Genomic DNA, 22,484 nt, shown 5'->3' on the forward strand with positions numbered 1-22,484 from the left:
TAACCCAAAGTGACCTATGAACTGGTTTAGTCCCAGTTTAGACTTGGTTTAGTAGTTTGCTCCTTTAGACCTTGTTTAGTTCTGGTTGAGATCTGGTTTAGACCTGGTTTAGTTCCTGTTTTTGACCTGAGTTTGTGGTTTACTTGTTTAGACCTGGTTTGATTCAAATGGTTTAAAAAAAATCCTGCATTAAACTCTTAAATACTTTGAACTTATAAAGCACATTTTACAATACATACTTTCATACTTTTACTTGTGTTATCAGATACTTTTACTGAAGTACATGTTAGTCCTGTATCTGCACTTTTATGTAAGAATATTGAGTACTTCTTCCACCACTGGAAACAAGCCAGTGTTTTGCATTTTATTTTCTCCAATAAATTAACCTTTCCCTTCCTTAGTTGGTTCATTCAAGGGTTGGATTTCTGTTGTAGTTAATATGGAACTATTTCAACTTTATTAAATGTCCAATCTGTGTAAAATGTAGAAGTTGCCCCACACTTAAGGTTCCCAGATTGTATGAGGGTCTGAGCTTTCAAATGAGCATTAAGTCCATGCTTGTGTGCTCCTAAAATGGAAGTGGGAAACAAGGAGCGCATCCTCTGGCCCCTCAAGGTCATGAGCATTTTAAAGTCGACTATTTGAATAACCCTGTGCTTGTTTTGGCTTCTCTCTGCCCTGTGCGGTGAGGTCGTCCTGTGTGACAAATGAAGACATAAGTATCGTGCTAAATAATGCAGACTGAAGGCTCCCAGAGGCTTATACAACAGTCGACTACACGGTGTTTATGTAAAGTCAAGTTCGCATGAAGAGGTGGATTTTTAAACCATTTAAGCAAAATTTGAGCAATCCAACTGGCCGAAGCTTTTGTTTTGATTCTTGATGTAGGATCTGCTAAAATGTTTATCCATGGGCCATTCAGGTTTTCTAAAATGCAGTAAAAAAGGGAACTAGCACCTTCTCATGGCCCTTATGTACAGTATGTTGATATTGACAGGTCTATATTGTCCCAAGAGGAAGTCAGATCAGAAACATCTTTATATTTGTACTAACTTAAACCAAAATGGCAACTAGTCAAATGCACTTAAAATAACTACCTAAACAAATATGACCCAAAAAATCCTAAAATCTTCAAAATCTCCAATCCATTTCCCCTTGAGTTCTTGTTCCAGTCTTGTGTCTGGTCCAGGTGCAGTCTAGGTGAACGGGCTGGGAAACTGACCCACATCGGGCCCGTCCTGTCGCCTCTGGCCTCAGTCCAGAGCTCACAGCCAGCGCGGAGCAAACGACCCGCTTCAGCAGTGGAAACATTGCACCTTTTGCCCTTAGTTATAATTGCGCCAGTCTAAAGGAGCCAGACACGAGACTCGGCTGGCAGGATGTGGGGAAAGCTCCGTTTAAACATTGAGAGTTTGTTTTAAGCAGTTTAAGAGTCGCAGTTTTCATGTATTATGTCATAATTCATAATGAAAAGGAAGCAGATTCTTGAAAATGGATTTAGATACGTTTTTATTGTCTTGTACTTCTCTAAGTTACATTTAACACTAGAGAAAGCATTGCCTCCTGTCTTCTGCGCCAGCTGCGTGTCCTCTGCTGGTCATGTCCAGGTACTGCGCCTTCTGAAAATGCCAAAAAATCAAATCAGGGAAATATTTAGAAACGTGTCTTTTTACTTTTATAGGCAAAGTGGAGTCATTGGTTTCTCCCATGGTAAAAGCTGATCAAATATTCCAATAAAAATGTTAAAGTTTCTTACCCAAAAGGCATCCTTGCATCTGACACGACTGGCATCTGGTCTGCCACACCAGGTCCACAGGATTCAGTTTACTTTTCAACTAGAAACAAGTGAAAGCTATTTAGTTTAAATTGTACTTTTAAAAACACACATGTGGCACTTCTTTAGGATCCTCACCAATCTCAAAGCAAACGTCCCGTTGTTCCTCAGCCTCCGTCACTCGGTCGAGGCTCCTAAAACGAGAAACACTCAATGAGGGCCGAGCAGTGACGCGGGTGTCAGTCTTCAGCTTCTTGAATCTGTTGAACGTGCTTGTAATGCTTTAAGTGTGTGTTTTTCCACTATGTGTAAATGTACAATATCTAAAAATACCCAGTAGTGAGTTTTTAAACCAAAAACTATCAAAAATGGCAAAGGCACGTTTCAACAAAAAGGCGCAGCAAACAACCAACAGCCGCCTCCATATTATGCACAGTAACCGGAGTCCACTCAAAACTGCAGCAGCGCGTTCAGAAGGGTCGTTTGGCACCACACTCAAGAGGACGACTGTACCAGAGCCGGGTTCATCCGAGTCGATCAGAGTGGAGTTTATCAGATGAGGAGTTCGTTTTCTGAATGGGTCACAGTGCAGACTAATACTTCACAGCTTCAGACTTGGTTCCTCCTCAAATATAAACTTCATACAAACCGTGACAATCTGTGGCATACACTAAAACACTGCCAGTGAAGTGAAATGTGTAAAGACGTTGGACAATAGTTTAATACAAAAATAGCCCATTGCCAAAAATGAGTCAACGTGACCCCCAGGTGACAAAATAAGAAACAGCCATTTGCCAAAAACCGTCCTGGTCTCTGGACTAAAGCAATGTTGTTGTGCCGCATATTCATGGCTCGATTATTACCAAAGCTGAGGTCAGCTTTTTACAAAGAGCAATGCTGCTTTCTCACTGAAGTTGTCACTATATTCTTCAAATGTTGCTGAATTAAAAGTCAACCAGTGTTTTTGTTTTTTTTGTTTTTTGAAGGCCAGTGGTGATATCTTAAAAACCACAAATGAGCTGAAGGTCTGTGAGCGCCGCGATTATTGTGAGGCCTTTTATAGTTTATAGTCCTGTGCATTCGTTCGATCAACTTTGAATACTGAACTGTGACAGCAGGGGGTGCTGTCCATGCAACAGGAGTGATTCATTAATACAAAGGTGTGTGCGGTCTTTCAAAAGCTGCACCAAAAGCTATTTAGCAAAAATGTCTCAAACACAACTACACCGCTACATTTGAAAACATGCAACACAATTAGATGAGATCTACCGGAGGATGGTTGTAACATGACTAAGCATTGGTTTGATATTGAACTATGAGGTGAAAGGGTGGTTCAAACACAAACTAGTAGTTATATAATGTATTCATTAATCCTCTCAGGTCATTACTGACCAAACCTATATTTTACATTCACAGAAATTTAAGGTGAATGATTTACAGCAGTTCTATAAAGGGTCAAACAAAAAAGTGAACATACAGTACTCACATACAGCACAAGTGAAACCATTAGATTATCAGGATATTGTTGATAGTTCAGAACGGTTGTGTTGATAAAACTGCTACAAGGTGAAAAAGAAGTTAAAAAAATCAGAATGAAGTCACTGATACTCAAACAAGAACCCCCATAAAGACTCGTCGAGCAGCGCAATAAACTGAGAATGGTTGGGCGACTGAGGACAACGAAAACATGAAGCATCAACTATTGCACCAAGGAGGATCCGGCTGCACCTCCAAAGGAAGCGGTAACGGAATAAATAAAAAAAAGATGCTCAATGGTTAAGATAATGTGCTTTTGTTTGTTTTCAATTTTGTCGTGTGCGTAAACTTGTTCCCCTGCATCTTGGCCAGGACACTCTTGAAAGAGATTTTTAATGTCAATGAGTTTTATCCTGGATAAATAAAAGGACAAACAAAAAATAAAAAATTCCATAAAGTGTTTAAACTGATAATCTCGTTGAACTCGTTTATTATGGACAGCATAATTTTTCATCTTGTATTATTCTGGTCATAACTAATCTTTGCATCTTGTATCTATGTAATAGCAACTGTATCTTTAATACACCTAAAAAATGGTCAGAAATGGGTCAATGCTGAGCACTGAACAGCGGCTCTGCCTAATGTGCTGTAGCCCCACCCATCCGGTGTGAATGACCACTGCACACAAACACAAATGTCTATTTCTTTACATTTTCTGTATTTAATGTACACGCTTTGAATTTTCAAAAATAAAGTCCCACTGCCCATCGATGCAGCCACAGCCTCTGGAGAAATGTTTATGACTTGATCGTTCATCAGCTGGAATCACTTTACTTAAATATACTGTATAATTGTATGAACAGCTGTGTTTTAAGAGTGAAGTGATCACGGAATCAACCCACAGATCAAATGTTTTTTCACGCAGGACAAAAGCAGGCGTTAAAAACAGGTACAAGGACACGGTCCAGCTTCCGCATTGCCCGGGCAGACGGCGCTCGAGGAAATTCACTCAACCAGAAAAACAGATGAGACCAGGTGCTACAACCACAGACAATACCACTATAGAGCACATCCACAACAATCTGCACTGTGATGCCATTCTTCATGAGTGTGACGCCAGACGCCCTGTGTCACCCCTGACATTTTCAAAGCACAAATCCCCAAAAAGTTTTATCTTCGTGTGTAGAGTGTAGACTTACCTTTCATGGTCTGCTGCTCTGTCAAATACCTCTGGTGTTTACTGTCCACTGACTTCTACTGCAGACTGGGACAGCTACAGCTTTACGAACACAGCACACAGCACAGCACACCATTCACGCTCACAGTAAAGTGCTTAGGACTGAATCTGAGAGTCCAAAGCCAGTGAAGAAAGACCCTTTTCAACATTTAAAAATGGCAAAGGCATGGGAGGTTTTGGATCTCTGATGAAAATAAGGCCGCAAGACAATAGCAAAGAGTGTCCAGGGCGCCCTGAGTGAAACTATTGGCTCTATAACTTATCACTGTAAGCACAACAGTGATAAACAGTGAGCACTTAAGAGTGGGTCAGGCTAAGGAATAATGTTTTTATTACAGATTATAGAAGGGCCTTCTATGCTAAAGGTTAAACAAAATCTCTAGATGAGCACCATTCATTAATGGCACGACCATTTTTTATACAATGCCATGGTGTTTTTTTTTGTTTTTGACTGATTTATTGAATGCATCTTACACATAACGAGGCAGTGCTTACTGTGCACATCCGTTGCAGTGTATGCAGGAATGAGTGTGGGTGAGAAGGTGTTGGGGTATGTGTGCAGATGCTAAAGGGGTGGATTATTTTTACTTTTTAAAAAATTGATTAAGGTATAAGTCAAATTCATTAAACGATAATAGAAAAAGGAGGGTCTTGTAGTCTAGGAGGCAGCAGCTATGTTTCTTACATCCAGTCGACACATGGCGTATGATGCCATTGGGAAATGTATGGTGGAAATGCATAAATGTCAATATTCAGATGTTTCAGCCAGGTTCATTGTTAATGTCAATGCTATATTTGGGCCCATCAACATTGAACTATGAAGTTCTGTCGTCAGCAAGAGCAAAGTCATGGCACCAAAGGTGTGACTGGTATCAGCGGACAGTTCTAGAGGTCACAAGAAGAATTAGGGGGGGAAAAAAAGTCAGTAAAATACAGAGCTTAAGAAAGCTCCCTTTTCCAGTTACAAGGTTATTACACATGAGTATGAAGACGTTCGAATACAGTTTTCCTAAAGGTCCATCCATAAACATGCTCTAGGGTCCTCTTGGGTCAGTGGATGTTAAAAATCAGCAGCTACTACTTTTCCACAAGTACCTCCTCAGTATTAAGCGCCACTGCTCGCTCAAGCACTACTTTACTCTTGTGTATCCAGTTTTCCATCATTTAAAATGTGGTCAACATCATCTAAGTGGGTGCTAAACATGCAACAGCTGCTGGATCAATGGCATTATATTGTAATTTAACACCTTAATAAGGAAAAACAGAAGGCAGTAGGCTGCAAGGTCAAGACTGTGATGCCAATCTGCAGATAAGATACAAGCCAATGAAGTATGTAAAGTTATGCCTGTTGGTATTGCTTACTGGGGTGTAGTGTGGCGTCAGACTTCTGCTGATTCAGCAGGCTGCAGTCACATTCTAGTGTCAGCTCAGCTCATGAAACGAGTGGAAACATGTTTAAGCCTTGCAGGGGTGAGTGGGTACCAGTGGAAAAGGGTTTTTTGTCAAAATGTCTCAGAAATGGAGCACACTGCTGAAGATTGACTGGGTAATTCAGTTACAATTCCAAGTACTCACAGCAACAGGGACTTATTGGGACATTTTCATCACAAACGATGTATTTCAAAGTTCTACATGAGCTCATTAAGATCCATGTCAACCAGGTCTTTGCAGTCACTTTTGTTTTTATGCACATCCTGGCACTTAGAGTTAAAACCAGCTAAATGTATAAGATATTTCAGACATGCTAAAATGTCGTGTAGTTCAACTGCCGGCTATTCAAAAGGTTTTCAAAGTGACTAAATGTTTACCACTGACAGATTTAGAGTTCCTCCACCACGTTTAAGACGCTCAAACCTGTTAAAGAAAAACAAAAGTACACACAACCAACACACAAACATTACATTTAATGTTTTGAGAATGCCCCTCGAGTTTAGTGGCTCTCAAATACAATCAATACTGCTATTAATAATCAGGACATATTCAAAATAGCTTCAGAAATATTTATGGTTAAAGTGTTAATTATGTACTATGGAATGAGACCAAACCACCGTCTAAACAAAACGCTTTATTTCAGTGAAATGGGGAAGTGTTTAGACAAACTTGTAACATTTAAAACTTAACTGGACTTACATTTAAAAAACGCCAACTAGGGAGCTCCACCAAGCCCGGCATGACGATGCCCCCTAGATGGGGAGTGAAACAGTTGCTTTTTCTAAATGTTTAGTCCAGTTTAATGTTAGAAGTTTGAATTGGACTGGATGAAACTACATTGTTTTAATGAGAACAATCACATGTAGGACTGCAACTATTTCACCAATTGATAAGTTTAATAATACCTATTTTTACATTTAATTATTGGATTGCGAAAGGCATAGGATATAAAGTTATCACCAAGAGAAACTCTGAAGTCGCTTGAGGACTTTGTCATTTTGTCTAAATATACTGTCAAACAGGGTTTAACAATTAACTTCTAGCTCTGGCTAATAAAGCCTCTTCCCTGGCATTGCTTTGGTTTATCAAAAATCAAAATAACAGATTACAATTGGTTGACAATTACTTCTGTAATCTCAGTAAGGCATGTGGACTAAATATGCATTAATGCCAATGCAAAAGGATACTAGACATTTTCGCAAACTTAATGGGTAATAGGTAGTTAAGAATGGATTATATTACAAAGCTAATCATCAAACCAAGACTTGCTATAGCTGCAGTGCTATAGTGATTAACTATTTACAGCTTTAAGTCCAAGTCACTCAAGTCACAGTACTTCTCACAGTCCAGGCCATAGTAAAGTCAACTCATTGGAAGTGAGTCACCGCTCAGCTTTTTCCAGATAATTTGAACCTTGGGAATTTCTTAATAAAAAAAAAAAACTCTACTCTCATTGAAGACTGAAAAATAGAAAGCTCAAGTCCCATAGGTTTGGCCAAAACATGGATAGGACTCCGGTATTCCATCGATTACGCTGAAGGTAATTTGTGCACTGAAATAATAAAAAAGAGGCTGGTCGAGGCGTGCGGACTTAAAAAAATCGTTCAGGATTCAACAGCATATGTGGAGTCATAACATTGAACAGGTCTGTTCAAAAAACTAATGAAAAAATCCCATGTACTAGACAAGTGGTTGTGCGTCTCCTTAGATCATGGGCTGTAAGGGTCCAAATAGCCCTGTCCTGGTCACTATAGCTCGATTAGTGTTCGGGTAAAACCCAACGGAGCCGACTACTAAAGTTAGACTTTACAGATGCGTTGTTACTGTTTGATGGGACGTCAAAGAAGATCCTGTAAAAAGAAAGTGGTACATATATGCAACATATGCAGATCTTAACCATTCTTGCCCTGTGGTCTGCAGTCATCCTTTGGTCATCTAAGATGTTCAAAGACAAACTACAGTGAAAAAAGCTGCAGTTTAGAAGTCCGACTGACAGTGCCATGCAACACAAACGCTCAGTGAGACCCAGAAGTCATATTGAAGGAGCAAAACATAACTTGAGACCCACCCAGACCCAAGTACGTTAAATAATTAAACATTAAGTTGATGCTTAAAAACATACTATGAGGACTGAGGACTTGCACTGAAAAAACTACGAATGAAACAAATAAATTTACAGCAAATAAAAGTACAGTTTAAATAGTAAAACTTTGAAGTTTCACACAGACTGCAGTTAAATCTGCATGCCAGGCATTGTGTTTATAGGCACATGGGCCAATATTTTTTTTTTCTTTATATAATTGATCAGTGTCTCCTTTTGGCAAATTGCATGAAAATGCTATGCTACTTCTGCTACCCCGAACTTACAAACACAATCATAGACTCACTAATAGTTTTTCACACATTGGACAAGAGAACCCGTAATATTTGTGGATAACCAACCACAGACAAAAATGTATCCAATATGTATTGTAGGATGTAAATAACTTGCTGGAGGACATTTTCCCGTTCATACAGTCAGACACTGCCGGGTTGGTCAAGAATGGAACAGGAAACTGGCATTCATAAGTTTAGGGTTGAGAAACTAGCATAGTGTTTTAATGCAACAAGCAAATTAAGGCTCATCACAGCAGAAAGGAAACTTATAAATAAGCCTTTAATGGGGAAAACCATGAAACCATTGAAAACAAGTGTGCACAGCTTATAGCTGAGGACAGTGTCATTTCTTTGGAATAGTCTTTTTTTGAAAGCCCCATTTATCTTGAAGCGAGCATGTAACTCACGATTGAACTTTAACTTAAGAACATAGGCGAAATACTTACAAAAAAGGTTATGCTCAGTAACAAGCCCCTGTAAAATCTCTCACAGTATGCCTTTAATACCAAACAATGAAAATACAGAAGGATCTTTGACTTACTGTATGCCTTGACTTCACCTACCACATTGTCTTTGCTCAGAGCTCACGGCTCGTAGTGAGACAGGATCCTTTGATGCCCAAGTGATTTGTTGTAGACCGTGGTCTGCTGTGGCAACTCAACTCGTTTTCCATTTGATGTTTTTTTTTAATAATGTTGATGTATTTGTGAGTGAACAAACTCGAAAATATTCAATCAGTGGCCAAATATAAAAGTGAAGGAAGTTAGTCCTATAATAAAATGGGCATGGCCATGGCCTATTGTTGTCACTTTAACAAATAAAATACAGCCATTGCGGATTTTTAACAACGATAGAAAACTGTGTCCAATGCCACAAAAGCACAAAGAAACCACTAATTATTGTGCAGGATTAACACCTGAACACAGTTTTGTTGAATGGTTGTACAATGACAAATAGACCGTCATGGCATATCTTAGTCTCTGTTGATTGAGAAATAAGTGTTTTATCTTTGAGAGCATCGACAGGTGCCTCAGAAAAGAACCAGCCAAAGAAAAGTGTGGCTCCAGTTAACGAAAGCTGTCGAGTTCTTAATTTGCAAATCAATGTGAGGGCTTCAGAGTTTGTAAAGCACAACATGAATATGTTGTATCTTCAAAAGGGGAGTAGTTTGCTTTTCCTCAACCATGGCGTATTGATGCTAAAGGTTTTTTTAATCATTCCTCCACTGGTGCCAGTCAAATTGTCAAAAAGGCCAACAGAGGGCCATTCAGGTTATGTTTTTGTATGTCCTTCATTTTTCTCAATTACTTATTTCCAATTGACCCAAAGGAAGAAGAGCGACCAGACTATATAGAGGGATTTCTGATTGATCTGGTAGTTGGATGGCTGAAGTAGGAGATGGTAAAAACAAATAATCTTAAACTCGGTAAGAGAATAAATCAGTCAGCAACACCGGGGCATCTCAAGGGGCTGTACTCTCTCCATTCCTCTTCACCTACACCACAGATTTCAACTACTGCTCTGAATTCTGCCATCTTGATAAGTTCTCTGATGACTCTGCAGTGGTTGGAGTACAGAACTGTGGTGCACAACTTTGTCAAATTGAGCAGAATGTGGTTCCTTTCACTTCAAATGCCAAAGACCAGAGAACTGGTAGTGGGCCTGAGGAGCACCAACGCTGCTGTGGCCGCCACATCCATCCAGGGGGCCGGCGTGGAGGTTGTGGAGTTCAAGCACCTAGCACTATACTTGGGAAATAAACTGGACTTGAGCAAGAGAATGGACAAGTTCGACAGGAAGGGGCAAAGCAGTCTCTACTTCCAAAGGCAGCTGAGGTCCTTCAATCATCTGGATATTGTACAAGTGGCATCTGGATATTGTACAAGCGGCATCATGTACCGTTTGCTGGGGCAGCACCCTCAATAAGATCATCAGGAAGGCAAGTCATGTTGTAAGGGAGAAGCTGGTTTGACTGCGGTGTCCGAGATGAGTATGCTCTCCAAAACGGACTATTCTGGACCTTCCCTCCGGCTCTCTCCAGAATGTGCTGGTCCGCTGCAAGAGCTCAATCAGCAACAGACTGTTACTGCAACACGGCTCCATTGAGAGGCACAAAGGTCTCTTGGTAGAATGTCATTATAGACCATGTACCAAATATAAAAAATAAAAATGTGTCACATATTTATCACTGCCTCTGTGAACCTATATTTCTTTTCAGCATATGAACCAAACACCTGTGCAAGAGGTCAACAATTTTTTTTCCACGTGGCTGATGCAGCCCATGTGATCTACTGATTCTAGGGGAATGTTTGTTGAAACTATTACAAACTCAATACAGAGTTTGCACTATTCATCAGAAAGGAAGATAAAAATTGCACTGAGGCATCTACAACGGCATTCAATCACTTTGTGACCACATTCAGAGAAGCACAGCTTACACTCTTACAGATTAAAGCCGTTTCTGCAAATAGAGTTAAGCATTTCCTTTAAGTGGTCAAAAAACAGCCTCTGCTAATACCTTAAGGTTGATGACACTCTTTAGTATAGAACAATAACTACATTACTTTGCTATGATTGGTAATCACAGATCTAAAACAATCTTTAATAGGTAAATGGACTAGTGCCAATTTATGTAATATGAGCAAAATGAATTACAGAAGTGACGAAAGACGTATTTCCACTGGAGTGGTACCGTATGGGCCGTCTCAGCACAGGAATGATGAGCTTCACACATTTACTCAGCGTGAGCAGCTTTGTTTTAGACACTGGTGGTGCAATAACATTTTCAAGAGCAAGTTCTCGCCTGGAGCAGTGTAAAATATAAAGTGTACCTCTCCAGTGCGGACAGCAGTAGACTAAACACAACTTTTAGTTTGAAATTCTGCTGGTATTTGAAAGGCAATGGCCCCATTGGACCCACATTGTACCAACCATGTGGAAATGCACCTCAGTGTTGTGCTTTGTTGTAGTAATCAATTTTAACTTGGCTCAATTAGCTTGTTTGTATAAATAAAAGTGTAAGATTTCCTCATAGAACCAATGTTGTTTATTATATCACATGCTTTGACTCCAAATGTGATGGCACAAACACAGCCATATAAAGTTTAAACAGTCACGACGACTCACAGAGCATAATACATTTGAGAAAATTATACATGGGTCATAGAGAACTACTGATCACATGATGTGATCTTTTATACTACTGACAATTCAAAATAAAAATAAACTGACCTTGGTCATTAAAGGAGTAAATGTAGCGCTAAAATGCTGCAACACTTGAACTTAAATACAAAAATGACGACATATTTATTCAGAAGATTCTATACAAAGAGTGCTGCTACGAGCAAAGGGGTTTAAAATCGGGGTTTCTTAGCGGGACCATCAAACTCTTCACGGACCCGGCTGTACCCACTGTTACCAGGACCCATTCCCCGTGCGCCGCTCGGTGGAAAGCGTTCGCTACGCTGTGGAGTGGAGCATAAAAGGGGCAAGTATGGGGCCGTGCATGAGTGAACAGTTCATGTCCGTGAGGATTTAGCATCAGCGGAGGCGATTATTAGATCAAATCATAATAATCAGCAGGAGACACATCCGAGGAAACGATCCAAAATGAAGGTCCACAGGCGCCACAGGCAACATACGGGAAGAGAAGAGGGTAATGCTACCGTTAGTCATGGCCACAGCAGGCTGCGGCCTCTCCAGTGTATACTACAACTCAATGTAGCTCGAGACGTCAGATTACAGTAAGTGACATTTGTAGGAAAATATATAAATAATGTTAAAAATCAAAACCATGATGTTCAGAGCCAAATAGGATAACAGTGTGGCGTTTTTGGAAAATCAAGAAAATGTTTAGTATTCGAACTTGAAATCCCATTGTCTTTTATACACGGTAAACTAAAGCAAAGGAGCCTACAGGAGAAGTTTTCAAAAGTGTTGCTATCACTTGTGAATGTCAAATCCAGTTATACTTCATCCACAATGATTTATTTTATAAAACCATAGTTTTAGCCTATTGGGGTGTCAGCATCTAAGACACTGTCTCGTTCTGGGCCATGGTAGCACTGTTTGGCAACAGATGTTTCTTACCATAATGCCTTGAGTTGTAGAACTTATGTCCACTTGTACATTATGTTACCATAAAGCCCAGTACAAAAGTTTTTTTTAGTTTTTGCTGTGTGGAGATGAACAACTGATGTCTCAAAACAATGTAGTCCGTTTGCTCTGCCGAGGTGCCTTTCCGCACACTTAAGGCGTCTTTAGGCAAATATATTATGCAGCAGTCCACACAGCTATGTTCAGACTTTGATAACTTGAGAAATCAGTGCCTAAAACACCGCAGGAACATTAATCCATCACCCTACCAAGCAAGTGCTACCATGGCACTACAATGTTTACCACTCCAGGAATGTCACGTGACAACTATTATTTTTGTGACCCCCAGAGTTTGACTCTGAATCAATGGCCGCACAAAGTGCAGGACCCAGTTGGTCCATGAGTGAAAGAACATTATAGTTGTACAAGCCCTGGGACATTCACTCCTCCAGTGCTATAAAAGCTCCATGAAGATGGAAGCTTGCAGCCTCAACCCATTACTGATTGAATCAGGCAATCAGAAACGTAGACAACCGCGAAACTACAATGTTGACCCTATGCATGGGAGGATTTCGAAACTTTGCCTAACAGTATTATCTTGGGCAAAAGAATTGTGATTAACATTATGATAATTACTTATGGGTAATTCCGTTTTGCATTATTGCTTACTTAAATGCTTGCAAATAGTGCAGAGTTACAAACACTTTCAACTAAAGACGCACCGATCCAGCTTTTTTTCTACCAATGCCAATACTGGTGTTTTGAGTATCTACCAATACCCGATACCAACTGATGCTTTGCATTAATATAAACAATTCACAACATGAAGTGATCCGATTCAGCGCATTATAAATAGCTTAGATCCGCTATTCGAGTTTAACAGCATTTTAGAATTATAATACAAACACTTGGCCTTTATTACAGTAGATCAGTGGTTCCCAGCCTTGCCTCCCTGCGCATGATGGAGTCCGGACAAGCTCCCCATGTCCGAAACCAGGCTGCTAGTCTTGAAGTCATGAATGAAACACAGGCGTGGCATTCTTACCTCCACGTGTTTTTCTTAAAATGTGCAACTTCATCCAATTTGATCCTTTATTTTTGCCCTATTCTACAAGATGGCGTTGGCTTCAAAAACACTCAAATCGCTGCCATGAACAAGCTTCCGTTAGCCCGTGCTGAAAGCAATGGGGGAAGTCACGTGCCCCCAATCTACTTAATTTTACAGTCTATGGTTAAAACTAACTCAGTGATTGAAATGTCCAGGTTCTAAACTTTAAAAAAAATAGTACAGCCAATATTCACTTAGATTTAGATTGTGAAAGTTGGGTTTTTAAAACGGTGAGCGCCAAAATGAGCATCGGTTCAGTATCGGATATTTGGAATCAATACCCAATATGGTACTGTTTTGGCAGGATAGACTCAGATATCCAGGACCAGTATTGGATCGGTGCGTCTCTACTTTAAAAACATAAGAAAAATGGATGCTTGTATGTGACTTGATGTATATTATGTTTCACCAAGACAGCAATCAAAATTTGACTCAAAATGTAGCGATAAAGAAATCTAGAAAGTCTTTCACGATCTACAGGCTGTAGACCCACAGATATGTGGCTAATGCTTCCGTTGCTGTAAAACCATGAGAGTGAAAGCAGAACTTTGTCAACATCATATCGCGTAGCTAATTGCGGCGTTTGGTTTATCGCTAATCGCAATGAGAATAAGGCGATTAGTGATATTGTATTTCGTCCCACCCCAAGTTTGCACCTTTTTTCGTGCCACAAATAAACTGTTGTAGCTTGTTTACAAGCTTTGCAAAAAAAAATTGTGGCAAAGTAGCAACAAAAACCTAAGTAAGTAAAAATGGATATGAAACAGTCAAAAGCAGACCTGAAGAAATACGACAAAGAAATGGCTGCCTTGATTAAAATAAGCTTCAGATAAAAAAAAAATACAAAATTAAACCTCCAAGTGGCTGAAATATATACACTACACACGAGAAAATGAGTGACCCTGTAATAATGGCCCATTGTCATGTGGGTGTTACTTGTCAGCCAATAAATAAAACAAAAAACAGACCTCAATTGATATATGTCTGTACACACACGCACAATACAGTATTGGTCACCTGCAAAATCCGATATCACATCACAAATGGAGAGGTTAGCTTTGTATGGGCAGAACTAGAGCCAATACAATTACTTAAGTTATTTGATTTAGGTGATCAAAAGCCACTGTTCCTGACCAATGAAAATTAATATTAGCCAGTATGTCGTTATCTGCATTAGTGTCAGGATCAAAACTATTTTTGTTGGTCATGATAGGCAGATGATAAGTCTCTCGACAGGCCAATACTTTTTCACAAGAGGCTGTACCTTCCCCATCAGTCAGTCCTTGTTTAAAATCAGAAAAAGCCACTTTCATCAACCTGCACTAAAGCTGTGCTGCTGCAGTACAAAAACGCATGATTTATTAGTCATGCAGTAAGCCAGTCCTAACAAAAGTTACACTTCTAGACATTTTTACTTCAAGTACAAAAAAAGGGTCATAAAATCCATGAGCGGAGTAAAACCAGAGATATGTGTGAGCCCAGAGTCACTTAAAACACATGCCTCGAAAAAGGTGCCTGTCCCGCTCACCTCAGACAGGGCTTGCAACTGCAGCCTACTACAAGATACAATACCGAGTGAGCAGTATTCAGCTTTAGGACACACAGTAGAGTCAGAAGTTTTAGTACAGGCTGAAGGTCGTTGGCTTGATTTATTAGGATTAGCAAGAACGTGACTTTGGGGGGTTTCGGCCAGCATTTGTCTCAGATTACTTAAAAATTGAACATTTCTCATCGGCTTCAAAACCCACAATCCGCAGCAATGACAAATCCATAATCCACATGACTTCTGTGCAGATCAACAATCTAAAAACTAATGATTTTCCCAAAAAGGGGATACTTTACCATTTCGTTGTTCATAAGGCCGGGGGATCCGCCCATTCCCTGCTGCCCTTCAAAGCCCATGCCGAACTTCGGATTGGGTGTGGCATAGGCCATCTCTGTACAGAAGAGGAACCCAGGTTACTATTCACAAGCAAAAAATTTATCCAGGCTCCAGACGGTCCATTATTTTTAAGAGTGCGAGTACCAGAGCGAGGTGCTGCAGTTTGTAAGATTGTTCTTTCTTCAGAGCATGTCTATGCACTCCTCCAAAAATGAAACTTGTCTTGTCTAGGGTTGTATTGACCCTAATATTCATTGAGCATTGATACTAATAGTATTAGAGTAGTATCTACTAAAAGTATTAGAATCAGAGTTGGTTTTATTGCCATTGTCAGTGAGCAGGTTCACAAACTATGAATTTGGTGCAAACATGCAACACGAAACATAAAACTTGGTAGAGATAGATAGTAACCTAATAAAACTAGAGGTCAACCGATACGGATTTTTCTAAGGCCAATGCGGATTTTGGGGGATTTTTATTGGCCAATGCTGATGTGCTCTATAATCCTGTAAAAACATACTTGGCCTCTCCAGCCGTGGCCCATTTTATTTTATTACTTTAGGTGATTCTATCATTTTCTGTCCCAGTCTTGAATAGCTGCCGCTAGCATTAGCATACTAGCATTTTGTGCAGCGATCAAAAATACAATTACAAAGGTTAAAACTACCATTTTCGCTGCATGTTTCTCAGTTCACTTGAGGCCGAGGATGTTGTCAGAGGACTCATTTTAAAGCCTTGACTTTACTCTTTCCAATGCAAATCCAATGGGAAGGCTATCACTTTAGATCCCGGAGATATCAGCTTTTATTGGCACTAGATCGGCCGATATTGCAAAATACCTAAATATAGGCCTGCAGACAAATCGGTCGACATCTAAATAAACTACAAGGGCATGCATAAAATAGATATTATACACTATTCATGAAGGCAGAAACAGACAGTTTGACAATATAAACTATTTACAGGACTGAATATAGCCAATGACCATCACATGAATTATATAACCTAGCATAATTTAAGCACAATGACAAGCAAATACAGTATATATTTAAAGGGGGATTTGTTTTTTGCTGTGGTATTGAAATTGGTATAGGGTTTTTTTCCTCCCAGTATCAAAATTGTTTGAAATTTTATTATGATAACGAGTTTAGTCGCTCTCTAGGTACAAAGCTGGGCCATTGCAATTCTGTTTTTTTAGTCTGGCAGCAGCAAACGTTCAAAATGATTGACAGCCATCTGTCATAACGACACACTCAAAACTCTCGGGCCTGTTGGTTTGTGTGCGCGACTTAGAAAAAGAAAAACGTTCTACCCGTGTCACTAGAGAGAAAGTTGTGCTGGAGACTCTACCTCATAAAAATGAAAAGAAAAATGTATAGGACTTGACACCACACTGGATAACATTTTCATGCAAATAACAAATCTGAATAGAAGAAGCTGAATAATTTTCAAACCCCAAAACAACTAGCAGAGTAAAGCTTCATCATGCCAGTAAAAAGTTAAAATGATTCACCACAACATGACAGTATATGCTTTATTACTACTCACCTCCCATGCCACCAGAACTCAGCCTCAGCTCCCTTTCTCTCTCTCTCTGAAACAAAAGCAATCATACATTAAAAATCTCACAGATAACATTTCTGGACAAAAAAAACTCTGTAAAAACAATTCTCACATCCATGAAGTTTCCCATTCTGTAGCTCTCGTCGCGCTGACGACGCAGCTGCTCCTCTATCTCCCTCTTGCGGATCATCTCCTCCTCACGTCTGCGGCGCTCTTCCTCTTGTCTGTCACCGCAAAACAGTATTTAGATAAGTCTCCACACAAAGAGCACAGCCACATAAATAAAAACATGAAAGCAAGAATACCTGAGCTGCATCTCCTTGCGCTTTTGCATTTCCTGACTGTGCATCTCCTCCATGCGCCTCAGCTCCTCCTGTCTCCTCAGTAAATCTTCATGGAAACACAAAGTCAGTAAAAAAAAAACATTCCTTCCTAACCTTATTTGGTGGAACAATCTATATCAAACCACTAAATGTACCTTGTCTGAGCATATTCGCCTGGTGCTCGTGGTAAGCGTCCTCCATCTCACTTTCCAGTTTCTCACGAGCTTCATGCATGTTTTTCTCCACCTGTTGTCTCTGCTGCTTCTCCATCTCATCCAGGGACTTCCAACGCTTGGAGTATTCATATTCAAAAGAGTTGGGGTGAGCAAAGCGGGGTGGCTTTTCCCTCTCCCTGTACAAAAAGATGATTTCACAGTTAACAGTGCATTTTAGTTGACCAAACATCTGCCATACACAATTGATTTTCACAGCCTGAAGCCATTGATTTTGCCACCCCCACGTGATAAAACACCACCATCTGCTCCTGGACCGGGGCAGTAACACAAAACAATGAACTACTACAGCAGGCTGATCAAAGACTTACACTTGGGTTCTTTTGAACCAACAAGGTATAACTTCATTCCAAACTAATGCAGTCGCTTTCTGCTCTCTTTTGGCCCGAAGGTTAATTCTTCTGAAATGGAAAGATTCACACCCCCCCTCTTTCATTCACTGGGTTAGAGAGGTAATGTCCTGTTTGCAGATAGAATATTTAAGATATAGTTTGCAAGGGTCTCAATGTAAATATTATAGAACATGGTCATCCTTCATCGAATTTGTAGAGAGTTTGCCATTTACTGATGTATGACTGTGTGGCTGACTGTTTTGAGTAGCCATTAAAATCGCTTCAATGTCTGCAAGATATGTGCACACTGCAGCCTTTGTTTGTTTTTGTTTTTTTTTTGTTTTTGTTTTTTTTGGGATGTTGTGTCTTGCTTTTGTCTGTTTTTACTTGTATTTATATACATAATTGGATGCGTATGTGTGCCACTGGCTGGCACGATATGTATGTGTATTAAACCGAAAATGTTTAAATAAAGTTTTCAAAAAAAAAAAAATATTAATAATTGTATTTCTAACTCTAGTTATTTGTTACACTACTTGTTATTCTTTATATGTCACATTGGGGCTATACCATCATAAAGTCTCATTAAAACAAAACATTAAAGAATAATAAAATGGGTTGTGAAACACTCCTAAACTCCTAAGTTCTTGGATCCTTTACCCTGAAAAATTGAAAGTTGGAGGAATGTTTCTTGGTAGTCAATGATTTCAAACACACTTTTTATACTTGACTATACTATACTATACTTGACTATTGTTTGTTGCAGTAATTCATTGATTTGTACTTTTCAAGTTGTGTGTCTCTGTAACTGAAGTCCATAAATAAAGTACCTTCACATTTAAAAAAAAAAAATAAAAAAAAAATAAATAAAAAGACTTACACTTGGTATCTTGGGTTCTTTTGGGCCAGTTTCTCGGGAAGACCATCCTCATCATCAACTTGCTCCAGGGGCTCAACAATAACGGGACGAGGTGATCTAAACATTAAACACAATGATTAACATGATGGATAAACTATGCAGTACAAAGATGCAAAATGGCAACAGGAATACATACGAAGTGAGTAAGAAAACTCCATCGTTGCATCTGTCCAGGGCCTTTCTGGCTGCAGGTTTGGATGCAAATTCAACAATACCCTTCCCGGTGGAGCGCCCACGGTCATCAACAATAACCAGGGCCCTCTCGACCATCCCAAACTGTGAAAAGGCTTCCTCCAGGAGCTCATTGGAAACAAATGGTGACAAGTTCTTTATGGACAGAGCAGCAGAGTGAGTGGCAAACCTCACACGCAGGGGCCTTCCTTTAATAAGAATGTCATCAAGCTCTGCCTTTGCGATTTCAGCAAGGGCCCTTGACTCCTACAACAAAAGCATCAAAACCCTGGTTTACATCACTGTCAACTTAATCGGCACATGACACTGGCATTGAATTTGAGCTTACCAGTCTGATAAAACCGAAGCCTTTGGCTTTGTTGATGAAGACTTCACTGGGCTCTCCGTACTTGGAGAACATTTTCTTGAATTCATCCTCAGTGATATCATTGGGCATATTACCAACGAACAGACGGCATCTCTGAGTGTAGGCTTTCTCACCAGGCTTCAGCAGCATGGAGAGCTTGAAGTCAATCTAAAACAAAAGATGAGATTTTACGCTTTCGTAATAGCTCTTTGTTAGGTCGCCCATCCCCCACAGTCTGGCACTAGTGACCTACATATAAGATCTGCGCTTAACGAAGGCGTGGCACATCGTGTAAGTCATTTTTTACACATTACATGATTGACTTTACAGTATTATGCAAACACGTGATTAAAAGATAAGTTTGAAAAGCCGTCTTGCGTTTATTTCACAAGATGGCGGATTTGCAGGTCGATTGTAAACGTTTGTTCGTTTTGTTCACCTGCAAACAATACCAACGGGCCTGATCGCCTGATTCTACAGAGCACCGCCCGGTCGGGAGATGAAGAAAAGAGATTTCAAACGCACCCCTGTGCTAAAGGCTAACGTGGCTAACAATGAGGACGACAAAAAAACTCAAACCTTGGTCCGTTCCTTGTCCGAATCCTGCTCGGTTTCCATCGGTTTGGGCTGCTCCTGCTCTCTGGGCCTGGACGCTGGTGGTCTCTGCTGAAACCCACTCCTCTGGTTCTGTTGATGGCCGCCTCTCTGGTTGTGCTGGTGGCCGCCTCTCGGGCCCTGTTGATGGCCGCCTCTCGGGCCCTGTCGATGGCCTTGCTGCTGTTGAGGGCCTGGTCTTGGGCCGGTCTGGTTCTGCTGGGGCCTTTGACCAGGCTGACTACCTCCGCCAGGCCTTGGACCCTGCTGCTGGTTCTGTAGCTGCTGGTGTGGGGGTTTCGGGGGTGTCTGTTGCGGAGTTTTGGGGGCTTGCTGTTGGGGTCTTGGGGCCTGTGGTGGCACTACCTCTTTTTGCTCAGGCTTGGGGGCCGGCTGTGCCGCGGGCCTTGGGGCTTGCTGTGGCGCAGGCTTGGGAGCTTGAGGAATAGGTTTGGGAGCTTGCGGAATAGGTTTGGGAGCTTGTGCAATAGGTTTTGGAGCTTGCGGAATAGGCTTGGGTGACTGCTGAGGAGGTTTCTGGCTTTGCTGCTGTGGAGGCTTGGGGCCCGGTGGAGGGGCCTGCTTCGGCTGTTGACCATTAACATTAGCCGGTGGGGACTTGATCTGCTCCTGGGGCTTGTTAGGCTGGCTTGGAGGCGGTGATGTGACTATCGGCTTCGGTGGTGGTGATGGGATCTTGGGAGTAGCGGGAAGGGCAGGGGTCGCTTGCTTGGGCTGCTCCACGGGTTTCTCCTCCTTCACCGGGGCTTTCATGGTCAGAGCTGGGCCGGGAGCCGGGGCGGCCGGGCTTTGCTGGGGTTTCTGTTGGGTCTGGTTGACCGGCTTGTTGAAGTTATTTCGTCGATTTTGGTTTTGGTTCTGAAACGGGTGGTTCCTGAATTGTTGATTTCCCATGTATCCCCCACGCATTGGACCTCCAGGCCCAGCGCCTCTACGGGGATTGAAATTGTTCATCCCCATTCCGCCGCGATTATGGTAAAATCGAGACATCGTTTCTTTAATTAGTAGTTACACGGAATAAAAAAAAGATAAGCGTGAGGCTTCTATGAGACAACCTCGACACAAGAGTCTAAAATGGCGACTGGCAACGGCTCTTTTCCTGCTTCTTTCTCCAAACAACAGACCCGCCCCGCACCGCTCATTGGTCTCTGAATCAAAGTAGGCGGGACAAGAGAACAACGCTGTACAGTCATTGGTCTGTTGAATAAAAAGGGCGTGACTACGCTTTAACTGTCTGTTCATTGGTCAGAATCAGAGGATGAAAGCACGTAGGGTGCTCTGCATGTTAATTTCCAACACTAGACTTTCTATAATATAATCAATGAATAAAACAAAAGACGAGGGAGAAATAAAAACACGGCACATGATTCATTGAATTCACATGTCTTTAAATATAGAAATATAGTTTCATCAAGTACTTTATTTTGAAAATCAAATCTAACCTCTGCCACCCAATTTTAGTTTTGAGTCCCAACAAATAAGAGCCACTACACATCCTGAACTATTTTGCCCTTTCATCTCTAGATGCAACTTTGATTTTCGTGTAATGCAAGACACATTAGTAATGGGACCCTTGTTTCTTGACACACAGCCATTCAAAGAAAAGTTAAAATAATAAACTCATTCTTTTGTTTATGGTAATTTATTTCGCATACAGGTGTTTGGAAAACAACAAACATACACTTGCACCTCTTAATATGTTTCAATGCTCATATAAACACACAGAAGAATGAGATGACAACACAGTGGCAAATAAAATATCCATTGAACAAAAGAAAAAAGTTTAACCATTGTCAAAAACCAAGAGAGAACACAGAAGCCTACGGTGCGACAAGACGATGAGGAAAATTAATTTAAAAAGTAGCTGCAAGTTAACACGAGGGTTAAAATTGATTTAGAAGAAACCATAAGAGAATCCAGATCCAAGACATTCATTGATTTGTGAACAATCAAACACGTCTTTCCTCTTTAATTCAGCACTCGCAAAACCAGTTTTAAGGAAAACAATTAGTTGTGAAAATCATGAAGATACTAAAGTCATTCACAAAAAAAGGAAAATTAAAAAACACCTGATAAGATAAATGTTTTAAGCACTCACAACTTTTCCAGAGATACACTCGCATGTCCAAGGATTACAAGTTGTTCAACATTACATTTTTTTTGTCTTTAAGTTTGTAAAATTAAACCCTTCAGTTACAATGTTGGAACAGCTTTGTTTGCAAGCCCTCCCAGTGTATAGCCTTATGTATTCATTTCTTTTTAACATTTGTGGTTATTAGTGCGTTTAACAAGAGATCTGACCCCGTTTAGCTATGGTAAATGTCCAAAAGAGGAAGCCAACATCTGGTTTCGTTAAGATATTTGCGTTTTTTTAAATTTGAAACATGTTTGGTTGTATGGCAGACGGTGTAGGAAGTTCAAAATGAAGCAGACCATGCAAAATTAAACCAAGTGGATTGAATTTGTCAAGAGCAACGTCAAGGGAGGGACAGTAACAAGACCGATGATGTGCAATTTGCAATAACATCCCGAACTAGTGATAAATTCATGCAATATATTACAAATGGCCAGTCAATCCATGC

General features: G+C 40.5%; 1 protein-coding gene across 2 annotated transcripts; it reads right to left on the reverse strand.

Moving 5' to 3' along the window:
• Window positions 1-1,550: 1,550 nt before the first annotated feature.
• Window positions 1,551-21,028, reverse strand: sfpq (splicing factor proline/glutamine-rich). 2 transcript variants are annotated; one of them, XM_079571585.1, is made up of 12 exons: window positions 19,867-21,028; window positions 19,270-19,455; window positions 18,886-19,187; window positions 18,711-18,806; window positions 17,421-17,617; window positions 17,248-17,332; window positions 17,055-17,166; window positions 16,928-16,967; window positions 15,340-15,434; window positions 1,913-1,968; window positions 1,755-1,835; window positions 1,551-1,623 (listed from the first exon to the last, which is right to left on the reverse strand). In XM_079571585.1, the coding sequence occupies exons 1-10, from the start codon at window positions 20,890-20,892 to the stop codon at window positions 1,942-1,944; spliced, it is 2,166 nt and encodes a 721-aa protein (XP_079427711.1). In that variant the 5' UTR covers window positions 20,893-21,028; the 3' UTR covers window positions 1,551-1,623; window positions 1,755-1,835; window positions 1,913-1,941. The 2 variants fall into 2 exon arrangements, with proteins under 2 accessions (XP_079427711.1, XP_079427710.1); XM_079571584.1 differs by lacking the exons at window positions 1,551-1,623; window positions 1,755-1,835; window positions 1,913-1,968 and adding an exon at window positions 9,744-11,758.
• Between the last annotated feature and the right edge of the window lie 1,456 nt (window positions 21,029-22,484).

The sequence above is a fragment of the Gobius niger genome (assembly GCF_951799975.1).
Source record: "Gobius niger genome assembly, chromosome: 14".
Lineage (NCBI taxonomy): Eukaryota > Metazoa > Chordata > Actinopteri > Gobiiformes > Gobiidae > Gobius > Gobius niger.

Excerpts from the sequence above, each read along its gene's own strand:
- sfpq (XM_079571584.1), bottom strand. The coding sequence starts at position 20,892 with ATGTCTCGATTTTACCATAATCGCGGCGGAATGGGGATGAACAATTTC. Across the intron at positions 17,618-18,710 it reads AAGAACCCAAGATACCAAGT|GGAGAGGGAAAAGCCACCCC; the intron begins GTAAGTCTTTTT and ends CTTTTTGTACAG. Across the intron at positions 15,435-16,927 it reads GAGTTCTGGTGGCATGGGAG|AGATGGCCTATGCCACACCC; the intron begins GTGAGTAGTAAT and ends TCTTCTGTACAG.